Source organism: Apium graveolens, chromosome 1 (assembly GCF_009905375.1).
Source record: "Apium graveolens cultivar Ventura chromosome 1, ASM990537v1, whole genome shotgun sequence".
In the NCBI taxonomy this organism is placed as follows: domain Eukaryota; kingdom Viridiplantae; phylum Streptophyta; class Magnoliopsida; order Apiales; family Apiaceae; genus Apium; species Apium graveolens.
In genome coordinates, this window is record NC_133647.1 from 3,958,431 (window position 1) to 3,981,905 (window position 23,475).

Here is a 23,475-nt window from a genome sequence, read left to right on the forward strand (position 1 = left end):
AGAAAGTTGATTATGAGAGATGAATCTAATGAGGATGAACAAGTCCATGTTCCTGCATCAGAACCTGTGACATTAGAAGCTGAAGAGTCAACTCTTCAGAAGGACAAAGTAATTGAAGCTTCTGGCATTCAAAAAAGAAAGAGGTCTTCAAATTATGATACAGAACATGTCACTTCTCCATCTAGAAAATCAAGGAAGGTGAGAGCAGGTGTGCATATTGCACAAATTCAATATGAGGCTGTTGAAGATGCTGAGGAAGGGGATCAGGAATCTCTGATCTCATCAGAACCTAGTGTGATTGAAGCCCTGCTAGCAGCTGAAGAAGTTATGATTCAGGAATCTGAAATTCCTGAAGTCCACATATCAGAACCTGTACAAGAATCTGTGATCTCTTCACCTCACTCTCCATTCAAAGAAACTGCCTCAGTTGAAGATTCAAAGTTAAGTCCTGAAATTGACATTCACATGTTGAATATTCCAAATGTTTTGTATCTGGAAGCACCACCAGCAAAAGAGTCAACTCCACATGTTTCTCCAATTTTACAAGCTGAGATACCAACAACACCAATTCTTGATCTTGGAACTGAAGATCAGAATTTAGGCAAAGCTACATCAGAATCTCCTTCAGTTACACAGACCTTGGTGTTATCAGAAGATGAGGAGATTCTTGCAAGTTCTGGAGAGTCAGCTCCAGTAAATACTTCATTACCTACAGGAAAGGAGGCTTTATTCCAGTTTGAGGAAGAGGCTCCAGTTCTATGGGAGGTAACCTTTAGAGGGGTTGAGTGGATACATAAATGGAATGATACTGATTTTATTCCTAGCCCACATGTTCTGTCAGAACATGTTTTAAAAGCTGATGAGTTGCTGACAAGTTCTGATTTCAAGCATCAACTAAAGGTCACTGCTCTCAGTACAAGAACTCTACAAGGTCAACACTCCCAGACTCATGAGAAGGTTGATTAACTTCAGAAAACAACTAATAAGCTAGCTATACAGCAAGATCTAGACAATAAGAGGTTTAATAGACCAATTCAAGAAAAAGTGACTGCTATTGAGCTTGTTCAAGCCCAGCAGCAGGCCCAACTGGATGAGGTCTTACAAAATCAAGCTGCTCAACAGACTCAGTTAAATGAGATCCAATCTTCAGTGAAACTCCTTCTTTCTCTACTCCTTCCAGGTGATGCCAAAAAGGGGGAGAAGGTAGTTAAGTCCAAATGCTCACCAATCAAGACACTGAAGAAAAAGAATGATCATAATGATGACCAGGGAAACTCTAATGCTCGCTACATGAGTATTATTGCATAAGTGTTTTGTGGACCTCGCTCATTGCACGATCAAATAAGCATGTTTGTGTTGTTATGTGTTATCAATAAAAGCTGAATCCTTGTATAACTCTGATAAAAGTTGAAGTGTTATCAATTATTTTGAGTTTATCGTTTATTCTGTTTATAACCTTGTGATTTCCTTGATGAGTGGTGAGTTATGATTATTGATCTAGTTTCGGAAGTATATCTGTTAAGCAATTACACACACGCACGTTTCTGGCTTGTGAGTTGGTTTGTGGGATTTGATTGAACTTTGTGCGAATAATTGCATTCACTGAGATGTTGCTTGTTGGTTGGTTTAGTTATTCTTAGGGGATCATTGCATTCATGTTAGTTGCATTCATGCATTTTTATTTCTTGTTTTTGAGTCTGTTATGCTTGAGGACAAACATCGATTCAACTTTGGGGGTGTGTTAAGTGGCATTTATATCCACTTAGAACGCTTCGTAAATGTGTATTCCCCCATTCACTGGGAAGGAATACTCGCAACAAAATCATCTTTTTTCTAAAAGTATAAACATTTATAAATCCGATAATTGGATAAGTAAAAACACTTAACTATTCTGAACATAGAATAGCAGATCAGTACTTGCATAAATAGAACCATTTAATTCAGCGATATGTAAAAGAGTTATCTATTTTGAAGTGGGAATAGAGAAGAATACTTGCATAATCATAAGCAGTTTAATATAGGGGTGAGCGCGGTGTGGGCGGTGCGGTTTTTTCCTCAAACCGCACATGCGGTTTGATCAAATTTCCAAACCGCACTCGCACCGCGTACCCTCAAAAACCGCATAAACTACACCACTAAAATGCGGTGTGGTGTAGCGCGGTTCATTGCGGTTTATACATTACAAGTTTAAAAAATTTAAGTAAATACAAAACATAAATTTAATTAAATATCTGAATAATATAACAAGGTCGTCAATATTCTTTAATAATACAAATTAGAAATTACACACCGTAAAGTTTAACGTAGAAGCTTGGGTCGACAATTAAATGAGTTCACTATTAAATAATTGGTTTTGTACCATGTGTCTCATTGTTTGTGAAGAAATACAAACAAGATGATCACTACGCAACAATTGGTCTTGCAGAAATAACATGATCACTAAGTAAGAACTACCACTATGTTACCACTATGTTAAATGGAATCAGACTTAATAAATGGAATTAGACTTAATAAATGGAATCATAAAATATAAGTATAATATATATATAATATTATATATATATATATATTAAATATTGCGGTGCGGTGCTGTTTGAACCGCATTTCAGAAATTTAAAACCAAAACCCGCAATGTACCGCGCAGTTTATTAAAAATTCAAACCGCAAACGCACCACGAAAATTAAAAATCGCGTTTTGCGGTGCGGACGGTTTTTGTGATTTGTACGGTTTTCTACTCACCCCTAGATATGATTGTATCTTAAACATACTTTCTAGTAATATTTTTTCATGATTTTGGTATTGAGTCTATTTGACTATAAAATTTTGTAAAATGCCAATTTTTATGAAAAGAAAGGAATTATTTTGAATTAAAAATCCTTCAACCATTATTAAAGATTAGTGGATAAAAAAGTACCGTTCAATAAATATATTTTATAATAGACATCACCGACATCAATATCGATTGTCAAACAACATAAACATTGGTCAAAAACTATTGACCAGATTTTTGTAGTATTAATAATAAAATTAATGTATTATAATTTACTTATTATACCATAATGAAATAATTACATCGACATCAAAATAAAGAAAGTCATTTATTTATTATTGTTGGATTGTAGGGTGAAACACAAATACGAGTGAGACCAAATTTAGCACAAAAATATCGTCAAAAAGAATTACCAATTCGGTGTCTCTAGTATTTTTTTTATAAAATTACTTACACTTATTTTTTTTTAAAAAAGGTCAAATTTTATGGATGCAGGGCTCCATATCAGGAAATCTACGTCCGTGTCTCTACAGCTATAATATATTCGGGTGACAAACAGAAATAATTTTTAAAATTGAAATATGTTTTTTAACTTATTTAGAAACTATTTGATGTTGTAGAAATAAAAGACTACAAATATCCTCGTATTTGTCACGGCTAGTATATATGAATCTTAGAATATACTTGGTGACACAGAGATACTTTATAGTTTTATCATATGAACGGGACAAAATAAGCTACCCCGGATTATATGAACAATGTTGGTATTAGACATAATGGTGTACGGCCGGAACATGTTTTACGATAGCTAATCTTACTAGGGTTTACTTTACTTTACCAAAATAGACAACGAACGAGAAATGAAAAGAGAAAAGAGACAGCTGAGAAAGAAAGAAAGAAAGAAAGAAAGAAAGAAGAAAACAATGGCCAGCCGCCGACTTGCTTCGTTGTTTGGATCGATCAAAAGGTCATCTGCATCATCATCATCATCATCATCATCATCATCATCTGCAACTCCTTCGCTCGTCGGCCGTTTTTGCACAGGTGGGTCGGGGAACAAAGAAAATGGATGTGACTACAAACACTGGCTAATCCAAGTCGATGAGCCGGGTGGTACTAGAGATCAAATGATTGAGAGTTATGTGAAGCTCATAGCTAATGTTCTTGGAAGGTATCTTCATTTTTATTTTATTTAGTTGTTCAAGTATAAGTGAATAGTGTTGTCATTTAATTTAGTGTTAAACTGTTACTGATAAAAGTTGATGCATATGTGATAGTATTAGTAAGTCATTTACTCAGTGACCGTTAAAATGTGAAATAATTCATCAGTTGTTGAGACAGCACAGCACACACAAGAATTCAATTTTGTAGGCATCTTATTGGTAAGATTATAAACCTGAATGCAACAATTTATTAAGAAGAGTTGCAGTTGTACATACTTTACAGTCATACAAATTCTTTCTCTGAGTGGAATAGAAATAATATTATTAATTAAAGCCAACATTTGGGAATATTCTTCTTGTAAATTCTATGTCTTGTGTTATCTGCAGATATGAGATTGTGGCTCTGACCACCACTGGTTCTATGCATTTCTATATAACAACCTAATCTCTACTATTTAGTGGTCATATGAGCTGTATCAATGAGTTGTATGGCAAGTTTGTACAAATATTAGTTGTGTATTAGTTTCATATCATATAAGATCAATCTTCTCTTATATTTTTCAGTGAGGATGAAGCAAGGAAAAAGATTTACTCGATCTCTACCAAGTACTACTACTTTGCAGTTGGTGTAAATCAAGCTACAAAGGATTATGATAGGCAGGGCGGGCACAGCGGGGAGGGCAGTTCCAGTTGCTACATATAGTTCATCAACACCAGTTGGCAAAATGTGATTTCTAAGGCAAAAAAAAAACCGATCCAGCAGTATCCACTTTCTTACTGCAAAATAGCATCAGCTCTGACATCTTCTGCTTTATTGCCCAACTTCACAATCTCTTCTGCATGGACAAGGATCGAGAAAACTCAGAGACAAAGAACGAGGATGAAATATTACTCTACAAGCCAAAATTACAATGATCAGAAATACATATTAGTACAATTATTGTACAAAAATATTAAAACCTTTGACACAAATTACTGTAAAGAATATCTAAACACAACGGTTTTATATAAAGAAGAGTTATGTGAACGGTTTTATATAAAGAAGAGTTATGTGAAAGGCTTTCTGACTGGGTTCTTTCATTGTCTGAGTTTATAAAACTAGTAAAATTGTGTTGGGTTCTTTCATTGTCTGAGTTCATAAAATTAGGAAAATTGTGTAAAACATGTTGGACAAACGTTTACAAAGAAGTTGGATTTTTTCTTAATTATGTACGAAACTGTTTTCTTGCACACCCAACCGTTGTCTCAAAGGTTTATTGTCTCAAAGGTTTATAGCAAAAAATTTAACCATGGTTTTATTACTATTGACATAAGAGAAAAATTACAAAGATCTTACATACATATTAATACAAACTTTTGGTTAAAAATGTTATGTAAAATTAGACCCTTGAATTGCAACGCAATTTTTGTAATAGACATGCAAATTTCATATTCAAAACCAAAAGAACAATACTGACCCTTATATTTGGAATGGTTGGAAATAAGTTCCTTAATGCCCTCCTTGTCCAAAGAAACCTTTAAGTACGAAGCTACAGCTGCCACCACCTCCATATCAATTTTTCCATCACAGTATCTGAAGCCAAACAAGGTTAGTTATTTACAGGGTAAACAAACATTTCACCTTTAAAACCTGGATCAAATTCGTCATATACTCAATCAAATAAGCGTACTAGAAACTAGCAAATAAGACATATCCAAACTTCAATAAATCCACAATCTATTCTGTCACTGAAAAAACGATTTTCAACTTTCACAAAAAAAACACTATCTAATGCAACTTCAGCCATTGTTAGTTGACTACAATATTGTAGAGTACGTAGGCATACTAGTAGTATAATTAACATTTGGTCAAGTTATCACCGAATCACATAAATCCTACAATTTTGCTACGCAATATTATTCATATATCAACCATTTGTAGATTGACAGGAGCCCGAAAGCAGTAATTTGGACATGGCTCTGGGATGCAAAACTGCACACATATGTGCGAAAGGTAGGGTGAGCAGGATATGTACAGCCCCCTGGTGTATTCCCATAGTTAAAAAAAGGGACTTGCCAGTTGAGCCCCATAATCTGTTTGTACCTTTCATCTTCTCCAATGTGTTTATATGTAACTAATTTGGATGTGACAATGTATATATATGTAATCGGTGTTAATAGTTAAGTTTTCACAGCAAGGGAAATTTCACCAGAGTGTTCCTTATAAATTTTGTTTTGTAGTAAATATAATTATATACATACACATGAATGTATTGACTCGGACTTTCTTGACTTAACTTTTGTCTGCTGGTAATTCAATTTAATTTTCCTAATTGAGTATCGAGTCTCTGTCTACATTAAGCAGTTAGCATTTAGTTACTCTGTTGTCAGTGCTTAAAATTGTATATATTTTAGGCAAAATATGAATCTATATATATATATACTATATTATAATAGACGAAATATTAAAAGTTTGGTAGTCGGTCAATATTTGCTAGTTACTTGGGGGGGTGTATTCATTTCAGATTTTAAAAGATCGTTAATAATCTATGGATTTTAAAAGATTTTCGTTAATTTTAATTGTTCGCGGACTTTGATGGAGTTGATCCAAAAATCTTGTAGAGTCTTGCAGATTTTAGTTTTTCAAAAATCCATCAAAATCTCATGTATTTTAAAGAGATTTCAATATATTAAAAATGTACTAGCAAATCCATCAAAATCCACAACTTTTTTAAATAAAAAAAAAATCCATAGACTTTTGAATACCATCGATTTTTTTAAATCTAAACTGAATACCACCAAATTTTGATTGACTTTTTAAAATATAAGTTGAATACACTCAGATTTTAAAAAATTTCCAATCCTTGTTGAATACCATCATATTTTAAAGGATTATTTAAAATTCAAATTGAATACCCCATGATTTTCAAAATCCCGACTGAATTCACCCCCTTAGTTACCCTTAATTATTCATGTTATTTTTACATTAGTGCCCGTACTTAATTATTTTTATTACCCATTTTCTCATAAACCTATCTTAATCCTGATTATTATATAAAACAATTACCTTAATCAACTACAAGTTATCTTTTTCATTTTTCCACCTAAAACACCTCATTTTCAGAAATATTAAGAGACAATTCTAATTAATAAATAAAATAAAATAAAATATAAAATTACTAAGAAGTAACAACTCCTATTTTAATCCTAATTATACCTTTTTAAATTAAAAAACATTATATTTTTTATTTTTCCAACTAAAACACCTCCTTTCCCAATATTTCCCAATTAAAACACCTCACATTCAAAAAATATCACAGGCAATATTCCATTTAATAAAATAAAATAAAATACTATAATTACTAATAACTAACCGATTAACTTTTTCAACTAAAATAAGTTATCCATTCTATTTTAAATAAAAAAATTGCTACTTTTTCAATATAAAGGGTAATTTCATTATATTTCGGTTGAAATCAAATATAAAAATATGTAATATTTAAATCAGTGCATCTCACGTGATCTAGACAAACATTGAAAATTTTATCTTCGGTACATTCGGTACAGTTGATTTTACAAAGTACCCTTACTTATATAATTTTATATATATAAATAAATGTCTTTATTTTCACAAAAAAATATGTCTTAATAACTACAGATGTTAAGGAAATTGCATTATTTTATTTGACCGAGTGCTTTGTAATGCACGCTTTTTTATTCTTTTTATTGTTATATATGAATTTGACTTTCAATAAAAAAAAGTCATTCAAGTAAAATAAAATAAAACAAAACAATACATACTATTCACTAGGGGTAAAATTAAAGATATATACAATTAATCCAAGATAAAATAAAATCAAAATCAAAAAAATATTTAGACCAACTAAAACAAAATGTTATGATATAGATTGTATTTGCCTGACTGGCACTGTCCGTTTTATAGCTGACACCAAATCCAAAGTTTCTGAAATGATATATTGTACCAACATTAGCACTAAGATGCTAATGTCTCGCAAGCTAAAACACTAATAAGATCACTTCAATATGGGTAAATTGAGTTGTAGTTTGGTCGCTTAAATCCTATAGTTGAATTCTTTGAATCAAATTTTATGATTAGATACAATGGTAATAGTTATTATATAAATAAGTCCAAAATTTGAATCTTATTAACGAACAAAGCAATTCAAAATTTTAAAATATTCTAATTGAAACATATGACCTATTTAACTGGGTCGGGTATATATATATTTTAAAACTATTTACAGTTGAACCTCGATAAAGTAATAATCGTTAAAGTAATAACCTCGTTAAAATAATATTTTTTCCGGTCCCAACATAATGGACACAATGTAAGTAATAAACTCGCTAAAGTAATTTTTTTCTCGGTCCCAACCCTATTACTTTAAAGAAGTTTAACTGTACCAGGTCAGTTTATAAACTTATATCTATCTTAAAATCAAACTATTATAAATAGTTATTATAATATAATGAAAATCTATAAGGCTATACTTATCAGAATCTAACAAATTTAATTAAAAAAATCCCTTTTAACAAATTTATTAACAAAAAAATAAAATAAAAATAATAAAAATAACAATTTTTAAAACAACCATGCTTCGCACTGGTTTTAGGCTAGTAATAATAGTAAGCGTACGTACAATTCAAGGCAGGATATAATTTACTCACTTGTTTCTATATCTATCTTTCAGTCATGGAATCAATGTTGCTTTCAAATTCCTCTAATCCCAATAGAGTGGCAATGAACTAGTAAGTACAACTGAGTTCGCCTGTTTGTCTACTTGAGACTTGTAACTAACAATTAGTTAAACATCAAAAAACAATATTAAGGGACTATTCTCGCGGAATTCTAAAAAGATTGTAACTTGACAAAAGTAATTTTGCCCTCACCAGTCACCACATATAACTTAAGTTTTTACATTGTTAAATAAACTATCAAAACAACCGAAAACTTGTAAGGTGAACATTAGTTCAGTTTAAAATAATAAAATAACTTCAAGTAACAAGTGATTTTTTTAAATTAAGAAAAACAGGATTTCTCAAAAAGTGTCACATATTGAATTATTCTCAAAGATAACATGCAATATGTACTTATAGTATTATATATGTACCGCTCAATTTTTTCATCGACATTAATTTTTTTCCCAATTTTTTTGACCATAGCATCAACCTGTAAAAGAAAAAACATATATTTAAACAAAATATCACAAAGAGCTAACATAACGAAAATAAATCAGAGTACATCTTTCTTAGAGTTGATCTTAAGGAAGTAAGTAATGATACAAGCTTACCTTATCTGTAAGTACTGATGTAACATTATCGCCATTGTCTAATATGGCATCTACGTCATTTCCCCAGGGATCTATTGCTCCTTCCTTACATTCATCTTCACTATATGCACCCATACTTTTCTGCACATTATGGCCAAAGTTCATCAAAAGGGTTTTACAAAAAAAACAGGCAGGCGGCTTACTACAGGATACACATGCACATTTTATAGTGATGTCATTTCAGGATTTCAAGTTTTGAGTCTACAAACATACTCTAGTGGCAGGAACTTCTTCAAGCACAACATAGAATGAAAAAAGATTATTGTGACAGGAGTTGTGCATTTGCAGAAGCCAGAGTTCCATAACCTGATTTCTCATTTGCTAAATGTACACAAAGACTGACATGCATTTACACCAAACAATATAAGCGATACATTTATAGACCTTCACAAAAATTGTGGTTGACAGACAGTTGATATTAATTTCCCAAGAATAAACAAGGACAAACATAGTTGTCATACTTGCAATAAATACCAATTGTACAGAGTAACACAAAAAAAGAAGAAGATTATTTTGACTTGTGCAAACTGCTATTTTCAACTTTTAGCTCACAGTTTTGTAGTCCACTTCGCAGAAGGAATGATTCTGTATGCCAGAATATAAAAAATACCTCATCATTGACAAGACTCAAAATCTTTTCGCACTCCGTATAAACATTCTGCACATATCAGCAGTAAAATATTAGTACAGGTGTTGGGTACAACTTATGAGACTGTGGTCATAATGTCAAAAAAAAAAATTATGAGTTATTATGCTTACTAATGCAGAATCTAAAACAGCCATTGCATTACTGAGTTCACAAAGCTGCACATTTTCATCCACAGCTCTTGCTCTAGCTTGTCCTGATGCTCCATTGGTCACACCTTTTAGGACATCATCTTGAGTAGTATGAGAATTGGACTGCATTGCCTGAAGCTTTTTATCTTCTTTCTATGGAAACAAAAAAAAATCGAACTGCCTCAGAAGAAATGAACAGTGTTAATGTGAACATGCAGAAAGCAGTTGCAGCTTAACAATAACGTGCTGATCCAATTTCTAGTTCTCATTCTAATAATTCTTTAGACTCTTTTCAATTTACGAAGGCTATATTTTTTTGCTTTGTATAAATGCTGAATAAAAAAATATATTTGGACATCTTACAAGGAAAAACAATGAAACCTCAATGTCTTTTACTCATTAAATGGACATTCACCTACTGAATTAATTTTTTCCCGTTTCACTTTTCTCTGAGAATAACACAGCCTAAAAAATGCTATGCTTAGTGTGCCCTGCACGAAAGAGTGGCTGTGAGTCACCATCAGGGCATGAGAGGTTGACTATATATAGTTAAATATGCTATTGACCCATGACAAAAGAAAAAAAAAACTTAATGTGTTTTTTCTGCAAATTTAGAAAGTCAATCTTATTCGCTTGTCATGGAAAGGATCGTTAGATGGTACCGATATAGCGCCAACAGTATGTATCAAGTCCAACGGAAGTGAACGTAGTGTATCTAAAAGAACTTTCACGGGCTTCTTTCCAATTGCAGTGAAGGCTCTGCAAACCACAAACTTATAAAACCAAATTAGGAACACATTAAAAGATCATATGTTTATACTAAAAGCGCATATGAAAGAATGACTCCTGATTTCTAAATATACCTGGAGAAGATGTGAAGTGAAGAAGGTACAAAATTATTAACTGATAAATCCAGCCAATCGCAGAGCTGCACAAAGAAAGCTATTTCAGTTGATCACAATCCAAGATTAAAAAACTTACAAAAAATCAAAATTATCATGGAGATCTGTGCCTTTTAAGTGACATTTCTACCAATTCCAAACAAGTTGTTTAAATGAGTTATTTGCAAAAAAAGAAATATTTAGAACTTGGAAAAAAATAAAATTTGTTGATTCACTTGTTTTCTTGTAACATCTTTCACTATTTTAGGGTTACTAAAGAGAGTTTAAAATTTATAGTACAGAGACTGTTCTTAATCATACATTAGATTGATAAGTCTCAGTAAAGTGAGCTGCATGCAAGACCTTACCCATGGTCCCATACTTCTGGATGTTGATTCTGCCGAAAACCCAGATTTATGACATAAAACAAATTTGAAAATTAAAAAAAATGTTTAAAACCATAAACGCTTTGATTTGAGAACGTTGATTTATTTTAGAAAAAAAATTGAAAAGGTAAAATAAATGTCATGCAACATTTAAAAACTAAAGTACAACATATTACCCAGTAAATTCAAAAAAATAGGCAAAAAGGTACAATTTGTAAAAAAGTTGGTTTGCCAAGCAAAAATTACAGCAACCACTGACCCACATAACGCACTCCTACAGACCTACCCCTCCTTTTCTACTCTCTCAAAAGAAGTAATACCATCACAGTGGGAGACTTCGCTGTCACTCCCAACCTAACTCATACCCCCACCTTAACTCTTATCTGTTGTGGCTCTCATGTCCAACAATATATAAAAATAATGAAACCTCAATGCCTTAAATCTTATTAAATGGGCATTCACCTACTGAATTAGTTTTTTCCCTTTCACTTTTCGCTGCGAATAACACAGCCTAAAAAATGCTATACTTAGTGTGCCCTTGCACGAAAGAGTGGCTGTGCGTCACCATCAGGGGATGAGAGGTTAACTATATATAGTTAAATATGCTATTAACCAAAGACAAAAGGGAAAAAAACCTTAATGTGTTTCTTCTGCAAATTTAGCAAGTCAATTTTATTTCGCTTGTCATGTAAAGGATTGTTAGATGGCAACGATATAGTGCCAACAGTCTGTATCAAGTCCAACGGAAGTGAACGTAGTGTATCTAAAAGAACTTCCACAGGCTTCTTTCCGTTCACAGTGAAGGCTCTGCAAACCACAAACTTACAAACCAAATTAGAAAACCATTAAAGATCATGCGTTTATACTAAAAACACATATGAAAGAATGACTTCTTAGTTCTAAATATACCTGGAGAGGATGAGAAGTGAAGAAGGTACAGAATTATTAACCGATAAATCTAGCCAATCACAAAGCTGACAAAGAGAGCTATTTCAGTTAATCACAATGTCCAAGATTAAAAAACTTACAGAAAATCAAAATTATCATGCAGATATGTGCCTTTTCAGTGACATTTCTACTAATTCCAAACAAGTTGTTTTACTGAATTATTTGCAAAAAAAAAAATACATCCAGGAAAAAATCAAATTTGTTGATTAACTCGTGTTTTTTGTAACATATTTCACTATTTTAGGGTTACTACAGAGAATTTAAAATTTTAGAGTACAGAGACTGTTCTTAATCATACATTAGATTGACAAGTTGGGTCTCAGTAAAGTGAGCTGCATGCAGACCTTACCCGTGGTCCCACACCCATACTTCTGGATGTTAATTATGCTGAAAACCCAGATTTTTGAAATTAAAACGAAATTGAAAATTAAAAAAAAAATGTTCGAAAACATAACACTTTTATTTGAGGATGTTAATTTTTATTTTAGAAAAAACTTTGTAAAGGTAAAATAAATGTCATGCAACAATTAAAGACTAAAGTTGTCAGGTTCTCCATGACAATATATGTGTTTTTAGGTATATTTTTGGTATTTTCAGGTTTATAAGTGCAGAAAAGAGAGATTAACAGCTAATAGAAGAGAATTAAGAACAGATCAGAGGTAGAACAACAGAGAAACAGAGAGATCCAGAGAGATTTTAGGCAGAAATGAGAGAGAAACAAGAGTTCTAAGCTAGAAACCCTAGAGAGAGAAAGTTTGTTATAGAGAGAGAAAGAGAATTGTGGAAACAGATTCCATTTTCATATTCAACATAATATTCAGTCACATTACAGGTATTTATAGAGCTGAGCTCCAGTACTATTAGTAAAAGAACAAACAACACAATTGACTTAACTACCCTTACTATCTACACAACAGCACAGAGACACTTATATACTACACAAACACAACACATATTAGGTGATAGTAATAGCTCAGCCTGACAACCCTCCCTCCTTCAAAGCAACCATGTCCTCAGGGTTGACAGATGTCAGGAAAACTGACTTTGAAGAGATCCTCATCTTCCCAAGTGGCTTCATCCACACTACAGCCCTTCCACTGAATCAGAAGTTGATAAACCACTTTATGATCCTTAAGAATTTGCCTAGAGTCTAGTTGTCTCAAAGGAACCAGCTCAAAAGTTCCTTGATCATTAACCTGAGGCAAATGCTTCAAAACAGTTCTCTGGCCTACAGCTTTCTTCAATTGGGAAACATGAAATACTGGATGAACCCTGGTAGTATCAGGTAATGCCAACCTATATGCTATTGTTCCAATCTTTTCCAATACCTCATAGGGCCCAAAAAACTTAGTTGACAACTTCAAATTCTTCCTAATAGCAACTGCGACTTGCCTATAAGGATGCAACTTCAAATAACCCAGTCCCCAGGTGGGAAACTCCTTTCAGATCTCTTAGGCTTAGCATCAGCATATGTCTTCATTCTGGCTTGGGCCACTTCCAGCAATTCTTTTCATTTGTCCCACTGTTGATGTCGATGTCAATCAGCCAACAGTGCTTCCAGGGTATGCAGATTTGTATGCTCCCTGGTTTGCCAACCCAGTTGCTTAGGTTTAATTCCATATACCACCTGAAAGGGAGTTATATTCAATGTTGAGTGAAAAGTGGTATTATACCACCATTCAGCAGAGGTCAACCAAGAAGCCCATCCTTTACGACTATGGCTGGTCATACACCTCAAATATTACTCAAGGCATTGATTGATCCTTTCAGTGCTGCCATCAGACTGTGGATGATATGCAGTACTGAAATGCAATCTGGTCCTGACAGTTTGAAGAGAGTTTGCCAAAATTCATTCAAAAATAGGTTGTCCCTATCACTTACAATTGAATCTGGCATTCCATGTAGCCTATATATCTGCTCAAAAAATATCATGGCCAAGCCTTTAGCAGATATAGGATGGGACGGAGCCAGAAAATGACCATACCTACTAAATCTATGCACTACACCCAAATGACTTCACTTCCCTTGGACTTAGGCAGCCCAGTGATGAAGTCCATAGCAATATCCCTCCAAGGTTTTCATGGGGTATGGTTAATGGTTGTAGTAACCCAGGGCTCCTTACGGTCTCTCCTTTCACTTGCTGACAAATTGCACAATCTCTTACCCACTGAGCAATCTCTTGATTAATGGTGGGCCAAGAAAAATAGTCCTTAATCCTTTTGAGGGTTGCTCTCCTTCCAGAATGCCCCCCAATGCCATTACTATGCAAATCTGTAAAGATTTGCTTCCTTAGTTCTCCACCAGAACCAATCACCCACTTGCCTCTATATTGTAGAAGCCCTTGTGTCATGTAATATTCTTGTGGTCCCTCTTTATTGATAGTGGCCTCTGCAATCAACTGCCGAATGAAATCATCACCTTCATAGCTTGAACCTATCTGTTCCATCCATACTGGTATAACCACCGACACCTGAGCACATGAACCTTCCTCAATACCTTGTTTGTTGGTCGAAAGGATAATTGACTGTTAAATTCTCCAATTTGAGTTAACCATTCTACCACCAAAATAAACTGACAATATTTGAGGGTAACCACATGCACAACAGAGCTGAATTGAACTCCATTCCAACTCCATAGAAATTCAGGGCATACCTTGTCACTGACCATAACATCTCCATTAGGTAACTGTATTGTGACAGGATCCCGGTTCTCTAGTATTAAACCTAATTCTTTACATAGGTTAGTCTGAATCAAATTCAGAGAGCTTCCTCCATCAATAAGCATCTCAATAGATCTGCCTTGAACCCATCCCTCAAACACCAGAGGTTTCTGAACAGTAGATTCCATTCCTAAGGCTGCCAAAATAACCTTTTTCTCCTGCCAATCAGTTGCTTCCTCTCCTGGAGCTTCATCAAACTTTGGCTCACCTTCATATTCAGCTCCAAATTCCTCCTCTGCTATCACAGTAAAAATCTGTGGTTTTTACACTCATGACCCTTCACAAACTTACCATCACAATAGAAGCATAGACCTTTTTGTCTTCTCTCTTCCCTCTGAGAATATGTCAAAGGCCTAGGTTTAGCATTAACTACTTCAGGAACTTTTGATTGAACCAATATAGAAGGTTGTCCAGTGGATATCACAGGATTCATTGCAGAAGTAGCTTTTGTAGCATAAGAATGCCCACTGCTAATCTTATATGTTCCACTTTGATAGCTTCCTCTCTTCGATTGACTGGCCAGAGTTTGTTCATAGAATCTGGCCAGTTTAAGAGCTTGTTCCAAGGTTGTTGGTTCCAACAGTCTCAGCATTCCCTTGATTTCAGTTTGTAATCCTCCCACAAAATTCTCAAGGAAGTACTCATTAGTTAATCCTGGTATCTTCATTAGCAGCTGGCCTCTGCATTTCTCAAAATCATCAAAATATGCTTCCACTGTAGTGTTCTGTTGAAGTTTTTTGAACTTGTCAAACACTAATTCAGTGTCAATGTCACCAAATCTGGCCAGAAATCCTTGAGTAAACTGCTTCCAGGAAATTTTGTTCCTTCCAATCATGAAAGACTTGTACCAGGATCTGGGAGTACCAGTGAGATGCATAGCAGCAATAGCTGCTCTCCTTATGTCTTGTACTTCAAAAATGGAGAAGTACTCTTCACAGTCTCTCAACCACTTCAGTGTATCATTTCCTTCTCTATACACATGAAAGCTTAGCTTCAAGTGCTTCAAACTCTGGACATCCCTCTTGTTTTCCTTCCAATCAAGCTCACCAAACTCTTCTTCCTCCTGCCTAGTAGTAAGCTGTTGTTGTTCTAATCTCCTTCTCTCTGAAGCAGCATGTGCTGGATTCCTGAACACGCCTTTGTTCTTCAACACTATTGGAGTTTCCTCCACTTCCTCAACCAAATCTTCTTCCACTCATTGTGATTTAAGTTGCATCATGCCTTTCATTCCGGTGAGTAACATCTCAATAGATTCCTGCAACTTACCAATTTTCTCATCCGTTCCTTCCTTATTTCCTTGCACTTCCTGTTGAATCAGCCTTAGTGAACCTTGCTGAGATGTCTTAGCCTGCCTACCATTAGTACTTCTAGTATTATAGGTCATTATCTTCTGCTTGACTATATATCAAACACTTAGAGTGCTTTAGTACTACTACTCAGCAATCACTATATCTCCTCAACACTCTATTCCTCCTTACCTCTGAGATCACGCATCAACACTTCAATTCCACCAATTCACACAGTAATCGCAGTACTAACACAGAACCGAGTTTATAACTACTAGAAATGTGCTAAACTTGCTGTTTTTGTACTTTTCTCCTTGAATATCAACTAATCCACAAGTAATCACACACAAAAAGCTGTCACAACTACAACTTAGCTAATACTAACAATAAAATTCACAGATCTGAAAGTATAAGCTAGAACAACACCTGATTGAGTGAGATTGCAAAGGTCTGAACTTTGATAAGAGATTACTGTGAATCTAGGCTCGATCTACTCGGATTTCAGTGCTCAGCATGATAGAAGCAGTGGTTGATCTGATTATAGAGCTCATACCAATTTGTCAGGTTCTCCATGACAATATATGTGTTTTTAGGTATATTTTTGGTATTTTCAGGTTTATAAGTGCAGAAAAGAGAGATTAACAGCTAATAGAAGAGAATTAAGAACAGATCAGAGGTAGAACAGCAGAGAAACAGAGAGATTCAGAGAGATTTTAGGCAGAAATGAGAGAGAAACAAGAGTTCTAAGCTAGAAACCCTAGAGAGAGAAAGTTAGTTATAGAGAGAGAAAGAGAATTGTGGAAACAGATTCCATTTTCATATTCAACATAATATTGACAGTCACATTACAGGTATTTATTTATAGAGCTGAGCTCTAGTACTATTAGTAACAGAACAAACAACACAATTGACTTAACTACCCTTACTATCTACACAACAGCACAGAGACACTTATATACTGCACAAACACAACACATATTAGGTGATAGTAATAGCTCAGCCTGACAAAAGTACAACCTAATGCCCAGTAAATTAAAAAAAATAGGCAAAAAGGTACATTATGTCAAAAACTTGGGTTGCCAAGTAAAAATTACATCAACTACTGACACAAAAAACGCACTCCTACAGACCTACCCCTCCGTTTCTACTCTCCCAAAAGAAGTAATACCATCAGAACTGGAGGCTTAGCTGTCACTCCCAACCTAACTCATACCGCACCTTAACTTTTATCTGTTGTGGCTTTCATGTCCTACAATATATAAAAATCCAACGACTGAAGCCGAGCGTACTCGGAGAGGGTCAGGGCAGTTGGTTTAACGGTGCCATGTCAAGCCTAGTTGTTTATTCAATATCTTTTGTCCTCTGTGATCTGCCTCCCTCGTCACTCCCACAATTAATATGTCCGAACCCTCTATTTCAATGTCATCATCTTACAGATAGCTTCATATTAATTGTTGACACCTATCTCTGTCTACACACAATAGCACAATACTTAGAATTTGTTATTTGTTTTAACCACGACCTTCTCGCACAACACTCTCATAGCACCTTCACAAAATCCTTTAGTCCTCGACATTGCTCCAATTCACTCTATGATAACCTTATTTTGCTCTAAGTTTTTCTAAGAGGCATCTAATAAGGAGGAATCTCTAGATCGTTGACCACCCAACATGAGATCAAATCAGGGTTGTAACCTCTATACCCTTCTGCCGAACCGATAAAATAAATTAGATGTAGCTTATTTTAAGACTCAATTTAAGTCCTTTGACTTTAAGCTTGTCCAATTTGGGTGCTAATGAAATTTGCAGATAAAAAAAAACTAGGTCTTGTAAAAGTTCTGTTTGCTCGTTCAAATCACAATTGAGAAACCAGTTAACATTGTGGGTCAGTTGAAATGACCAAGGGGGTTACCAAACACCAAAGGACCAGGGCACAGAAACCTGGTAGAACCTCGTCAGCCTTGTCATAAAATTTCTGGTGTTACTAAATAGTATTAAATTGCACTAGTTTCTAGAAATCTGGCTGTCTCATTTGTTCTTAGAGAACAGCGTACACCACGAAACACCCTCTTTGTATGCAACATGTCTCTATACTTCACTGTCAAGAAGTAAAGATGAAACCGATAGGCTTTTGGAAGAAAATCTGATGCCTAATAGTGTATATCGTGTACCAACATTTTAGGTTGAAGTTTGAAGTGACAAATGGGACAATGTTCAAGAAATATTTATAGGCAGCAACAAAATTTGGTCAAAAACCTGTTGACGCATTTCTTCTCCTGCATAAATCCCTCGCTCTCTACAATATTTACAAACTTCAGCTTCAGACAGCAACTCCAAGCCCTTCTTTTGGATTAATTTGTCATCTCCTTCAATCCTATATCCAGAAGATGCATCACAAGTCACAACTAAAGGATATAAGCATTACAATGATGCTTAAATAATGGATACATTCTAGAGAGAAAGATGTGCTGTTAGTGGTTCTCAACAGATGATACGTTTTCTGGTCTTTAGTCAGTGTTCAACATAACACAAAACACGGACAGGAATTTAACCAACTAACAACTTATTCTGACTCAAACAAAATAAGAATTTACACCCTTCTTTATAATTGATTTGTCATCTTTCCTAATCCTATATCCATTCTTATCATATATCCAGAAGACAAATCACAACAAACGGATCATGCATTATTATGATGCTTAGATAAATGGATAAATTCTAGAGAGAAAGAAGTAATGGTGGTGGTCCTCAACTGAGAATATGTTCTCTGGTATTCAGTCAATATTCAACATAACAAAATAACACAGACATGCATTTAAGCAACTAAGTACCCAGCATACAACTTAGTCTGACTAATATAAACTTTGAATTCCTTTTAATTATACGACTGAGAGAATGTTACTGTGAGAAGGATGCTGGATAATCGTGAGCTTGCAAACTGATTACACTTAGCTTTTAAAATGAGACAGATTTTTAACAAAAAAAGATTTGACTAACGATTTCAATCTTTCCAGAAGCATGAAGCGCATATATTCGTCAGTTCCATATGCAGTGATACCCATATACTTGCACATATCCACTAATCGACACCTGTCAAACAATACAAAAGAAAACAATGATCACTTCACAGCTAATAAAAGTAAATGATATCAAATTGAATTGCATAAACATATAAACCAAAGATTTGCTGCAGGTCCTACCTACTAATGTTATCTAATGTAAATCTGTTACTGATCAAAGCAGCGAAGCACAAAATATTCTCTTCAGAGACATGTTTACCGGATAAAAGCTACAGGAGAATGGTAGGTGATTAGTATATTACAAAATAGAAATTAAAAAAAAAAAATATACATATGAGGTTTACTTGTAGGACTGTAATTCAATTTGATTTTTTTACTATCAAGTTCTTAAGATTTTTTTACATAATACTCTATAAACATGTTTAAGCTCAAATAGAGCACAGTTATTGAGTCGAGTTCAAGTTCGAGGTGCTCAATTTGAATTACAGCCCTACATACATGAAATGAGGCATAAATGGCAAACTTACACGGCGTTTGTATTTAAAAAAACCCTCAGCTGTAACCTTAGGGCCTTTGTTCCAGTAGACTTCAACCACCTGGTCCATTTCCTTTACCGTGTCTTGAAGAAATTTTGCAAATTCTATCCCTGCCTTGAGCTTCCTTTTGCGCTCCTACGCGCATATAATTATAGTGAATCCAGCATAATGCTTAGTAAAAAGGTACGGAGTGAAGTATAGTCACTACAGCATGCCTAATTTTTTTGTACGTGGTTTGCCGAATGACAATTCAATAAAATTGAAAAGATCTAGCATGCACACAACAGAAACTATCTAATTGAAAAAGAAAAAAGGAAGGGGGGGGGGAACCTGTTCACTAGGCTTGTCTTGAAAGGTTGAGCGTAACATGTTTGGGAATAGCTTAAGAAACACTGGCAACAAAAATTTGATCAAGGGAATGCCGAACATAAGAGCACCAGGGACATCCCGAAAGAAATAAGACGTGGTTCGTGTGAGCAGCTGTCTCTCCCTCCTGGACAGAATCTCCCCTCGAAAAACCTTTACCAGCAACCTCAGAGTGATACTCACATTAGCACACAATAACTGGATGCCTAACTGGAAGTGGTAGAGTTTTGCTAAAGCATCAGTTTTCCAGCTAAAGCATCTATAGGCCCAGGATTTCCTAAAAGAAAAGGAAGGCAAAAAATTGGATTGATCAGGTTATCAGTGAATCCAAAATTAAAAGAAAGAAAAAGAAAATATGGTAGCCAACAATGCAAGTGGCTAACATTTCGTGATCTTCATCAATAAGGGATTGAGAAGTCATAAAACGTGAAGTTGTTGTCCGTGGAGCGGAGATGAAACAAGATTGTGATTTCCAATTAACGTGGCATCCGGGGGTAGACAGTCCAAATGCAGAATTAAGCAGGATATTTGAGTTGCGAGTTGAAGTGGTGAATGTGGTAGAAAGTAGAGAATGAGCAGACTTGGCATGACCGAAATAAAAGCGGGCAGAGACGGAAATGTTATTTAAGTAATATGAGATAACCTTCCTCCTCCTCAAAACTACTCCAGAAGCCATTAGGGCACCCTTACCTAAAACAGCAAAAATCTTAAAAATCTTACAACAACAGAATGTGTAAGGTTAAGTTTAGGAAGGACTAATTTAATAAGCAAAGTAAAAAAAAAAACCTAATTATTACAACGGCTAGAATCTTGAAAACAACAACAGAAGGGTGTTGTGGGGGTAAGTTTAAATTAAACTCTAGGGTAGTAGAATTATAGATAACAATGAAAACTGCAAATCATCACACATAACATAACATAAAATAACATAACATAACATAACACAACATAACATAATAAATGCAAATCAATCAAAGCTACGCCTTCTTCTTCATTTTTACTTACAGTTATTATTAAGCTTCAGACACCGCACTCCACTGTCGCCCGACCCGCCTCCTCTTGGATCGATTATTCTATATCGGGGGAGAGCCCCAATATCGAACACTACCCGAAACCCGACACACACCTACACACCTGACACGATTTGTAACCCGATTAAACCCGAAAGTGACACGAACATGACCTGCTCAACCTGAAATGACCCGTTTTTAACAAATTTATTTGTTTGCACTTTAATATTTGACTAACTTAAAATTGAAATTGGTAAAATAATACAGGAAGTTGACTTTAATATCAATTGTAATTAGAATTCATCGACCTAATGATTAGAATTAAATTAACTAAGGCTAATTAAGTAATTTCAGTAAGTGTCGACCGACCGACTACCAAACTTATAATGTTTCATCTATTATAGTATAAATAATAATATAGAATTCGTTATAAAATAGAATTCGTTATAGTATAAACTTTTATTCGCACTCCACTGTTGCCCGACCTGGCTCCTCTAGGTCTTCTTTTATGTGAGGGGGGTTCGTATGATATGGGTCCGCCCAAATTAAGGCCCGAGTTCAGGTCAAAGGTATCGGTTATTCTACATCTGCGAAGAGGCCGCAATATTGAACCCGACTCAAACCCAACACTAACTCGATTTAGTGACATGAAACCCGAAGGTGACACGAATATAACCCGCTCAATCCGAAATTGACCCGATATAACCCGTTTTTAAGAATTTCATTTGTTTGCATTTTAAGATTTGATTTCATTTAATTTTTTAGTAATTTTAACTTAACCCGAAATTAACCCGCTTACAAACACGAACATGACCCGAATCCCGAATTTACCACCCCTGCAATCCGAGCCTTTTAGTAATAATGTGTATTTTTTTATTATTATATATAATTTTGATATATAAGTAATTAAATATTAAAAAATAATTAATATATAATTATAATCTTATTCGATTTCTGTGTATGTGATTTCTAATAAAGATTAAATAATATAAATTAATATGGCTGATGAGATTTGAAACATGTATCTTTGTTTGTAATTTCAAAAATAAGGATTTAATATGTTGTTATTGGGATTCGAACCTTGCAATTTAAGAAATGATAACGTAAATGTATGATTTTATATGTCGTTGTTGATATTCAAACCTAGAACCTTTGATTTTTTATATATTTTTTATTTACATCTGACAGTTTTCATCACTTTATGAAAAAGTTCTAACGGTTCTGCTGAGGGATATAATAATTTAATTTTTCATATTTATTATTTTTTATATAAGTAATTATATATTTAAAAATAATTAATACATAATTATAATCTTATTCTAAGTGTGCGTATGATTTTTAATTAAAATTAAATAATATAAATTAATGTTGTTGATCAAATTTGAACCATGTACCTTTGTTTGTAATTTTAAAAATAATAATATAAACATTTGATTTAATATGTCGTTGCGGGGATTCAGATATGTAAGGTCAAATTAGTAAATTTTCATTAATATTTAATAAATGTAATTTAAATTTAGTAGTATAATTTCAAAAAATAAATTTCAAATGTAAGAAAATAATAATGGATATTTACAATCTCCAATAAAAATCTTCCATTTACCGAACTTACTGATTAGCTTATTCTCCATTTCTGTATCGCATGCATAAAGTCGCATATCTTGCTTGAATAAAAATACTTGACAAAAGTCTCAAAACTTGGATTTATTCAAACCGGAACATACTACTTCAACTCTTGTTGCCATTGAAATTACTGGCAAAATTTGTCAAAGATCTCTGTCAAAAACAACTGTTAAACCGTTAAATGACTTTTTAGTATTCCTTTATCAATAGCAGACATAATATCCTGTTGTGCAAGACATGCATGTACTTTAACAAGACTATGTCAAATTGACAATTCTAAGTAAGTTGTATTGTAATATTAGTTTGCATTCTGTATTGTAACATTTAAAGTCTGTAAAAATGTCAAAGAGCAGACTGGAGTCTTTTTGTTTAAACAGTATCAAACCTAAGGAATCTATCTGGAAGAAGATCAAGAAATTCATGCCTCAGAAGAATTATGAAGAAGTTTGGAGTTGAATAAATCTGTTTGGATAAAAATATTTTGAGTCAAGATCTCTACAAGTCACAGATTTAGTGTTATAGAGAAGTCACTCGAGAACTCCAAATGACTTATCGAGAAGTCAGGATAGCTACTAGAGAACTCATTGAGATATCTACAAGCCAATTGAAGACATGAAGATTGGAGATATCGACAAGTCATTTCTTCACTAGAGAACTCTATCA

The 23,475-nt window shown here is 34.1% G+C and overlaps 1 protein-coding gene across 1 annotated transcript; it reads right to left on the reverse strand.

Annotated features, from left to right (window-relative positions):
• Positions 1 to 4,239: 4,239 nt before the first annotated feature.
• LOC141659752 (uncharacterized) lies at positions 4,240 to 21,849 on the reverse strand. Its single transcript, XM_074466681.1, has 18 exons — positions 21,654 to 21,849; positions 21,185 to 21,207; positions 20,563 to 20,869; positions 20,144 to 20,456; positions 19,805 to 19,948; positions 19,458 to 19,546; positions 19,255 to 19,347; positions 18,514 to 18,631; positions 12,215 to 12,279; positions 11,941 to 12,112; positions 10,902 to 10,966; positions 10,701 to 10,797; positions 10,021 to 10,191; positions 9,872 to 9,919; positions 9,223 to 9,342; positions 9,043 to 9,101; positions 5,392 to 5,507; positions 4,240 to 4,770 (listed from the first exon to the last, which is right to left on the reverse strand). Exons 1-18 carry the CDS (start codon positions 21,836 to 21,838, stop codon positions 4,709 to 4,711), a joined length of 2,247 nt encoding a protein of 748 aa, XP_074322782.1. The 5' UTR covers positions 21,839 to 21,849; the 3' UTR covers positions 4,240 to 4,708.
• Between the last annotated feature and the right edge of the window lie 1,626 nt (positions 21,850 to 23,475).